The 10,232-nt window shown below is 41.5% G+C and overlaps 1 protein-coding gene across 1 annotated transcript in view; it reads right to left on the reverse strand.

Moving 5' to 3' along the window:
- Positions 1-2,486: 2,486 nt before the first annotated feature.
- The window catches only part of LOC109914589 (potassium inwardly rectifying channel subfamily J member 1), a 58,125-nt gene continuing 50,379 nt past the window's right edge, over positions 2,487-10,232 (reverse strand). The window contains exon 2 of the mRNA XM_048615587.1: positions 2,487-3,789. Within this exon, the coding sequence (XP_048471544.1) occupies positions 2,654-3,763 (1,110 nt within the window). The 5' untranslated portion in view covers positions 3,764-3,789 and the 3' untranslated portion in view covers positions 2,487-2,653. The remainder of the gene's footprint in view (positions 3,790-10,232) is intronic.

Below are 10,232 nucleotides of genomic sequence, written 5' to 3' on the forward strand. Positions count from 1 at the left end.
ATATGCTCAAAGGATACTTTGACAGGGAAAGAAAGCAAAAGTATTATTTGTTACAACACAGAGTGAAGAACCACTTTCAGATGATTCTGGATTGGACATTTCTCAAATTAAATTGGACAATGAGGAAGTTATTAAAATTTGGGATAAATTATTGAGTTACCCTCCAGAGGAAAATTAAAATGACCTGAAAGAATTATTACAATCACATGGGGAGATATGTGGGAATATGCTGGGAAGCACTAATCTAATTATGCATGATGTAGATTAGGAAATGCTGTTCAAATTAAGAAACATCCTTAGACTCAACCTTCTAAAGATGGTACAGATTCAAAGAGAGATTGAATGTATGCCCAAAGACAATATAATCGAAGTGACTTGCAGCGACTAGTGGTCACACACAGTCGTGGTATCAAAACCAGATGGTACCCAGTGATGATGTGTGGAATATTGCAAAGTCAATGCAGGGGCAAAATCCAAATCACGTCTGGAAGACTGTATTGAGAAGATGGGACAAGCAACTTATATTTCAAAGTTGGACTTACTCAAAGGATATTGGCAGGTACCTTCATCCACAAGAGCAAAGGAAATTTCAGCTTCCGTAACACTGAATAAACAGTACCATTTTAAAGTCATGACATTTGGTAGGAAAAATGTGCCAGCCACGTTTCAAAGACTAACCAACAAAGTGATTTCTGGGTTAACCAGTTGTGTGGTGTACATTTTCAAACTCATGATTTTTAGTTACACATTTGCAGCATCTATTGGAATTTTTTGCTCAACTTAGAGAGGCAGGCTTGATGATAAACCTGGCTGAGAGTCAGTTTACAAAAGACGAAGTCACATTCCTGGGCCATGTTATTGGACATGGACAGATGGCCCCATGGGATATGAAAACAAAGATTATTGGAGATTCCCATACCATCAACTAAGAAGGCAGTACTACGGTTCCTCGGATTGAATGTTTTTATTGGAAGTTTGTAACCGAATTTTAGCAGTGCGGTTTCTGCACCAACTGACTTACTGAAGAAGTGCGGAAAATTTCAGTGGATGGCAGACTGTCAGAAGGCATTAAAGCTGTGTTAACCACTGCCCCAGTGTTAGCCAACACCTAATTACACAAAGCCATTCAAAGTGGTTATTGATGTAAGTGATGTGGGTGTCGGTGCTGTACTCTTGCAAGAAGATGACAAGAAGCTAGAAAGACCTATTGAGTATTCTTCTATAAAATTGAATAATCATCGATGGAAATATTCCATGATTAAGAAGGAAACCTTGAGTTTGGTGCTGGCATTGCCATGTTGCAGCATTTATATTATCAGTAGTATGCCTGAGATGATTGCATCTCCTGGTCATAACCCATTAAAGTTTTTGGGGAACTTTAAGGACAAAGATTCCAGACTCTGTATATGGAGATTATTACTGCAGCCATTCTATTTGAAATTATACACATGGCAGGACAAGAAAATGTAATTGCTGATGCGTTGTCATGACTTTGATGAAGAAAGATGGAGGCAGGAGTAAACAAACTTACATAGATAGTAGGAGTGAATGTTTGCTTGCTTAGAGTCAATGTAATGTATATGCATTGTAATGTACTAATAGAGTAAGACTAAGTGTTTTTAAAAATGATGTCATCTTTGTATATTGTTGATTCATATTTTTTTAAGGTAGGGGGTAGGTGTGACAATATTGCAATACCCATTCTGAGGAAGGGTCACCGGACCCAAAATATTAACTCTGTTTTTTCCTTCACAGATGCTGCCAAACCTGCTGAGCTTTTCCAGCAACTTTGTTTTTTGTTCCTGATTTACAGCATCCGCAGTTCTTTTTTTTTTATGACAATACTGCAACTTCGAGAGGTGTGATTTGTCCTGGTTTCTTTTAGAAAGAAATTGGGGGAACAGGTGTCAAGCAGTCTATGTGAAGATAAACAACTTGTGAGGCCTTGGAAGTTTTTTTAAAGATGGAACAATAGAAGCAGCCTGAGTGGATGTGGTTAAGCTCTCATAGATAAAGGATTTTTTGTGAGTTTTTGGCAATGGCTGTTGGGGTGTTAAAGAAATGGAAGCTATTTTTCCCTCTCTTGGTTATAACCAAAAGCTAGGTGTTGTCTTCTTAGCTGCTGGATTGCATAAGAGATAAGATTTGTTTTCTGACTGCCTTTATGCCAAGGGTGTGTTTATGGGATGTTACTATATTGGAACAGTTAATTAGTAATAGTTACTGTATCTATTATTCTGTTAAGTTTTCCAATAGAGTTAGGTTATTCTAAGTTCTATTTTTCTTTTGTTGTATTTTAATTATAGTGTTTGAGTAAACTGTGTTTTGCCCAACGTCAAGTAGTTTGACCAATCGAATTGCATCTGGAACACAGCGCCTGATATTTACCTTTAAAATAAGAAAAAAGTCAGGATCTAAGCTACCTTCTTAATATATTTTGAAGGGTTCTGGTCTGGTCTGGTTCGTAACATTATCCTTCCTGTGTCACTCCTGGACTGAGACTGTCTGTCCCACCCCAATCCTGGCTTGGTGCTGTCTAAAGCTTCCTCCTGTTATGAGTGAGTGTCCACCATAAAAATGACATATTTCCTTTTAATAGGAGCTTGGAGATTTAAGTGCCCCATGCACATCATCAGAGATATGACATCAATGTTTACATTTTGGTTTCATTGACTTCATTGAGTTGGAATACAGGGTTGTCGTATGCTTTCTTCTCATTGCGTTTGGCCTCCCTCTCTGCCTGCAGGCAGTGGGCACAGTGTGGAGTATCCACCTGAACAGTCTTACCAAAGTTGGAGAAATCAACTCTGTATTTCCCTTCTTTCGATTTGGAGACAATAGGTGCAAACCTATAGCCCCAGAAGACCTCATCTGGGATGTAAGAGGTTCTCACCTGGCAGGTGGCACTGGTGGCCTCTATGGTGCCATCCAGGAAGACCACCAACTCAAAGTCTTGCTGCTTGATGGTCTCAGCTGACATTTCATAGAAGGGGCTGGTCTTGTCAATGATGTGATAGATAGTGAGAGGGGATATGAAGAATAAATTCTCATTTCCGGCATCAACAATAAAGTCAATGTTGACTTGATCCATGATAATGGTCTCACCCTCCAGGGTCACAGTGGTTTTCAAAAGTTTTCCATAAATGTGGCTGCTAATCAGAAGGCTTTTCCTGAGGTTGGCTACTCGGATCAGGAGACACAGTTTGCCCCCGCGTTTGCTGATGACAGCAGTTTTGCTGAAGGTTATGGTTTTGGCACGTTTCTTTGGTCGAGAGATCTTGGCCAGGATGGCACCGCACATGAAGGAATTAATAATGACACCAAGGATAGACTGAGTCACCAGGAGGAAGATGGCTTCTCCACACTGTTCGGTCACACATCTGAACCCATAACCTATCGTGACCTGAGTCTCCAGTGAGAAGAGAAAAGCCGATGTCAGCCCATTGAGGTTTTGAACACAAGGCAGATGGGTGTCAGTGGGTGAAAATTCAGGAAGGTCCTTGTGCATATAAGCAACTGCGTACCACAACAATCCAAAGAGAAACCAACTTCCGAGGAAAGCTGAAATAAAGATAGTCATCTGATATCTCCATTTGAGGTCAAGGACAGTTGTCCAAATATCCACAAGGAAGCCAATCCTTGAATGCTCTTTGATGTTGCCGAATTCGATGTTACACCTCCCATCCTTGGAGACGAGACGAGCTGTCTGACGATTATGCTCTGTTAGGTTTCGAGTGAATCTCCTGCGGAGGTATCTGAACATTCCGCAGGAAAAAAATACCTGTTAATCTGTGAAGATAATGCCAAAGAATACATTAAACTCCATTTTTACCCTCCAGTGAGCTTTGAGCACTGTCCCAACACATTCCAATCACAAAACTGAAGAGGAAACTGGATTTTATCACGTTTTCTGAAATTAAAGCGTACACTTTAATTTCTTTCAAAGCCTTCAACCTGGACATATGGTTAATTGAATAGTTCACAGGAAATATCCATAAGTGTTGATGAAAATAGCAAGGTTACATATTGCCATAAAGCAGATAAACATCTGTTAATGTTCAACTGCTAGTTAGCACTAACCTGACTAGTAGTGACGATAAGAGAGTGAAATCTTGCTTTGTCATTGGGCATCTTTCAAGCTAAGTGTGAAGGTTAAACAGAAAGCTCAGGAGTTTGAGTCCATAGAATATCAGCAGCATTAAATTAGCCTTCACTTGGCTTTACAATTAAGAGTCGCACAGTTATTTGCTCATTACATTAAAGGTCATTAAAAGACAAATGGGGCACAGTAAATTCGGGTTTAGAAAGAGCCAACTGCAAAGTGTTGAGATATTGACACCCAGCCTGAGACTAGGACAAACATTGGTCTCAGTGAAAATTCGCCAAAGATCCTCTGACAGCACGTTCCAAACCTACGATGACCTCCATCTAGAAGGTCAAGGGGAGTAGATATATGAGAACACTACCACCTCCAAGTTCCCTTCCAAGTCACTCATTATCCTCACTTGGAAATATATTACCGTTCCTTCACTGTCGCTGGGTCAAAATCCTGGAATTCCCTTTCTAAGGGCATTGTGGGTCAATCTACAGCAGGAGGACTGCAGCGGTTCAAGAAGGCAGCTCACCACCACCTTCTCAAGGGCAACTAGGGATGGGCAATAAATGCTGGCCAGCCAGCGACGTACACATCCCACAAATGAATATATATTTTAAAGAAAGGATGGCCAATTGCACCAACTCGCGCTCTGAGTTAGGTTTGTGTTACTTAAACCACAGATCTTTTATTGGGTAATTTTGTGAGGCATCATCAAAGGGGGGTGAGAATCTCAAAACTAGCCCTGAGTGCTCATGTTCGTTCATATTCCTAACAAATAAAACTGCAACCAGGACCAGGAACAATATTCTACAAATCATATCATAGGAGGCATAGTTAAAGATACTTGAATAATAATTCAAGGTTATGAAGAGAAGGTAGAAATTACAACTGCATTGGAGTTTAGGGTCTATGTTGACCAAACAGTTTAGATTTGGGACTGGGTAGTGGAAAAAGATGGGGAGCCTTGTGTTGGAACATGGGAACAGGAAGAATCCATTTTACACTAGTGTGCACTGCACTATTCCAGTAAATCTAGTAATTCAGTCCCTCAACTCCTTTCTTTCCTTCTTTGCTCAATAACCCTTGATAAGCTTACGGAATAAAATCTATCTCCCTCTGATTTAAAATCACCACTTGTTTCAGGAAATTGGGTGATTGCTGGCAGCCATCGAGACTTAACTAACTTTAGGAAGGAACAGATCATCTTTTAATTATTGTCAGCAGTTAAGCCAGAAAGGGAGTGAACCCTCTTGTGTTGATGCTTGTAGACATTACTGTAGCTTTTTTGCATCAGCAGTACCATTTCTATTTGACTCCTGTGCTTATTGCTTACTGTCCAGACTTCTTCATCCATATTTGATTATTCGGACCATCTGATTCTATGGCCTGAAAACAGAAAGTGCAGGAGTTCCAAGGAAGAGTCATACTGGACTCGAACCATTAACTCTGTTTCGCTCTCCACAGGTGCCGCCAGACCTGCTGAGTTTCCAGGATGAGTTTAAGGACACAGGGTGGGCCATTCGGGACTGAGATGAAGAGAAATTACTTCAGCCAAAGAGTGGTGAACCTGTGGAATTCTCTGTCACAAAAAGCAATTGAGGCCAAAACATTGAATCCTTTCAAGGGCTAAATGGATCAAAAGGTTTGGGGAGAAAGCAGGGACAGAGGACTGGGTTGAATGATCAGCCATGGTCTTATTGAATTGCCAAATGGCCTTCTCTTACTGGCTATGCTTCTCCAGTACTTCCTATTTTTATTTTAGATTTCCAGCATCTGCAATATTTTGCTTTTATTTAATGCTATGGTAGATGGGGTCGGTATGGTTAACATAAATTTATGTTCATCATGTAAATAGTCATTGGACCAAAACATGATTCGTGACCAGAGAATGAATGTATTGCTGCTTTCTTAAAGAACGTGAACTAAATTAGTCAAGTATAATTTTCCTTTCACAAAACCATGTTGACTCTCCCTGATGCAGTGAAATTTTCGATGAGTTCCACTATAACTCCTTTGATAATAGATACCAGTGAATTCCCTATGATGGATGTTAGGCTAACCAAATCTGTTGGTTCTTGCCTTTCTGTTTCCCTCCTTTCTCGAATAAACAAGTTCCACTTTTGGCAATGCAATCCAATGGGACTTGTCCAGGATCTTAGGAGAAAATGTTAGAAAGCCTGGACCTGTGCCCCAGCGAGTTGAGAAGACTATCAGGTGACCTTATTGAAACTCCTGAGGGGAAGTTACTGAGGAGATACTGAAAGGATGATGTTACTCTGTGTGGGAGAGAGTAGAAGTTGAAAAGGGTGCAGAAAAGATTTACAAGGATTATACCAAGACTGAGGGGTTTGAGTTAAAAGGAAAGGCTGAGTAATTTGGGACGTTTTTCCCTGGAGCGTAGGAGGCTGAGGGGTGACCAATTGCTAGGTTTTGGCACCACAGATTGTAGGATTTCTCTTTCGGTTTGTTTGTCAAGCCTTTAAGGTCATAAAAGCAGTCTTACTTATTTTTAAACTTTTGGCTGAGACCTGTTATAAGTTATTTACTTGTCCATTAATTCTCAAATAACAGTTTTCTTTGACTCTTCTTTTTTCCCCCAAGAATGGTGTGATTAAATCCATCACTGTCCATGTAGTCTGACTTTCCAGTTTCCATCTTCAGAAATGAGATGTCCTTCCAAATGCATTTCATAACAATGTAAATATGACACATATAAAATAAAACACAAGAAAACTACATTAATTTCCTCTTAGTCATGCCTTACACAGGAATATGCAATGTCTTGGCGCTTTTTAAAAAAATTTCCAAACTTTACATTTGTGAGAGTGAATCTGTTTTTGTATTATCATGTCCAGGTATGAACAATGCTTCTATTATAAAGTTGAATTTTCTTACCAGACATACCTAGAATTCAAAAAGCGTAGGCAACTTTCTTTAGGCCAGTGGGTATGGGCACATAAAACAGAAGGAATTTAAGAAAAAATGTGTGAGACAATTTTCCTTGAGGACTTTAAAAGCTTCCAATCATAATGCACCTCAAGGAACAGAGATTGACTGGATCCAGGTAGGCTGTGACACTGGCTGAGGACTAGCAACTGATTCACAAGCCCAATGCTCTAGAAAACATCTTCCCCTCATCACCCTCTACTATTGGGAAAGTATTGGGGTGGGAGAGTGATTAAAAACTGAGCACCCATGGAGACAGGGAGCTCGCCTCAGGACAGAAAGAGTGGTGCTGAGAGGAAAGGGCAGACGAAGAAGTCTACCTGTTTCAATGACTGAAAGGTAGGGCATGTTTGGGCCAACTGCTGAAAGGTACAGTAAAAACCAATGGAATTTATATACCACAGGCACATAAACCTTGTAAAGGGAATGCAAGCCACTCAGGGAGTATAACAGATATGTCTCTGACTGCAGCTGTGGCTTCCTGTAAAGGGAGCCTTGAGTGTGCAGATGAGATTAAATAAATTCTTGAGAGTTTTTGTATCGAAAAGCAGGCTGGCCACAGTTCCCAGGGTGAAATGAGTAGGCCTGTAGCGTTTCTGAGGGATATTGGGACCACAAAAACTCTACAGCAGGAAAAAGGCCTGGCCCTACCACCAGAGAGTGCAACACGTGCCAAGGCACTGGGGGATTGAAGGGGGTGGCACAGGCAAATCTGGGTGAATCTGGAATTTGATCTTGTGTTGGGATGAAAGATTGTGCAGATCAACCTCATCCAGCTGGTGGATGCTATTGATTTGCTCCTTGGTGTTGACCTGGTGTGATCAAAGGTAATAACATCTCAATGTCCTCTCAGATTCCCATTGAGGTCAGGTACATTGAACAACTGAAGGAGAAAAGTTGGTATTTGCCCTGAATATGTGGCCACATGATCCATGGAGGAAGAGGTGACAATGCAAGCAGATGACCTTCCAGTCCAGTTATCCAAAACTTTTTCGGAGTTGAGAGGCTCTCCAGAAGGCAATAAATAAAACTTCCTCAGTAGTAGCTCAAGCAGCTGACCCACTGTTTTAAATGTGAACTCAGATTGCTATGGCTGAGGCAGAAACAGTCCCTGAATGCTGATAACCCTACCCTTAACCCTAACCCTAACACCGACTTGCAGCCACAGAATGTGCTGCGATTCAGCCGAACGTCAACTCTAACCTTAATCCTGACCCTAACCCTAAACCTGAACCTAACCCTAAATCCAACCCTAACCCTAAACCTAAATCTAACCCTAACCCAAAAACTAACAGTAAATCTAAGCATAAGTCTAACCCTCACCCTAATCCGAAACCTAACCCTAACCCTAATCCCAAACCTAAACCTAATCTTAACACTTGCCCTAACCCTAAACCTCACCAAACCGTAAACCTAATCCTAACTGAAATCCTAACTATAAACCAAAACCTAACCTTAAGCTTAACCCTAACCCTAATCTTGACCCAAATCCTAACCTTAAAACTGAACCTGACACTGACTCTAACCGTAACCCTAACACTAACCCACGCCCCAACCCTAACCGTAACTCTGATCCTCACCCTAACAGTAATCCTGAACCTAACCCTAACCATAACCCTGACGCTGACCCTGACCTAGCCCTAACTCTGACCTTGACCCTTACTCTGACATTGACCCTAACCCTGACCTTGACCCTAAACCTAACCCTAACCCTAACCCTATCACAGGTAGCAGGACTACATTGGGAACTATTGCAGTGAGCTCATTAGATTCCGAAATCTGGCAATGTCGATATACACAAAGCCCATCTCATGTCAGCCAGTACTGTTATTGGCCACCAAGCTTTACAGGGTTTTGCAGAACCCATCACACCTGCCAGATTGTGGGAAATCCCCAAACTACAATAAGAGCTGCCCTGATATTACATGTGTTGGCTTCTGGAGAACGATTCAGCAAAGGATAATGTGGAACACTTGGCCAAAACAAAAAGTGCTGCCAGTAAATACGTATCCTTATCGGCTTCCTGTTTCATATTCCCCATTCCATTCCAGTTTGGAAATAGGAGCAGGAGAAGTCCATTCAGTCCATTGAGCCTGCTCCTTCGTTCAATATGATCATGTCTGATCCAATTGGGGTCTGAACATCACTTCCCTGCCTGCTCTCCCGGCTTACCCCCTACCCTTTGACCCCCTTGTTAGTCAAGAATCTATAATAGGTGCACTGGAGACAGAAAGGCGTCACGTGTACAGCTTTGTATATCACCAAAATGACTCAAGAGAATAATTTTCATTCATGCTATGATGCTAAGCTGCTCCAGGCTGTATCCAATTAAGTTTTCCAATAACTGATACATTTTTTTAATTCCTCACACATTGATTATAAACAGTGGGAGTTCTGTGCATCTCACAACTCTACAACTTTTATAAACTGCAATGAGTTTCTACATACTTTGGCATCTAAGTCTGAAATAGTTTTTGACTGGCCTTCTCCTTGAACAGTGTACCTTGAACCCAAATTCATAGTGCGGCACCAACCCACGATAAAAGACAAACAAGTCTCCCAAGGGAGAGGCCCCAGTGATCTCTTAGTTCCAGAAGTGGTGTACCTCAAGGATCTGTTTTGGGGCCACTGCTGTTTGTCATTTTTATAAATGACCTGGATGAGGGCGTAGAAGGATGGGTTAGTAAATTTGCGGATGACACCAAAGTCGGTGGAGTTGTGGATAGTGCGGAAGGATGTTGCAGGTTACAGAGGGACATAGATAAGCTGCAGAGCTGGGCTGAGAGGTGGCAAATGGAGTTTAATGCAGAAAAGTGTGAGGTGATTCACTTTGGAAGGAGTAACAGGAATACAGAGTACTGGGCCAATGGTAAGATTCTTGGTAGTGTGGATGAGCAGAAAGATCTCGGTGTCCATGTGCATAGATCACTGAAAGTTGCCACCCAGGTTGATAGCGTTGTTAAGAAGGCGTACAGTATGTTAGGTTTTATTGGTAGAGAGATTGAGTTTCGGAGCCATGAGGTCATGTTGCAGCTGTACAAAACTATGGTGCGGCCGCACTTGGAGTATTGCGTACAGTTCTGGTCACCGCATTATAGGAAGGATGTGGAAGCATTGGAAAGGGTGCAAAGGAGATTTACCAGGATGTTGCCTGGTATGGAGGGAAGGTCTTATGAGGAAAGGCTGAGGG

Source organism: Rhincodon typus, chromosome 32 (assembly GCF_021869965.1).
Source record: "Rhincodon typus isolate 14 chromosome 32, sRhiTyp1.1, whole genome shotgun sequence".
In the NCBI taxonomy this organism is placed as follows: domain Eukaryota; kingdom Metazoa; phylum Chordata; class Chondrichthyes; order Orectolobiformes; family Rhincodontidae; genus Rhincodon; species Rhincodon typus.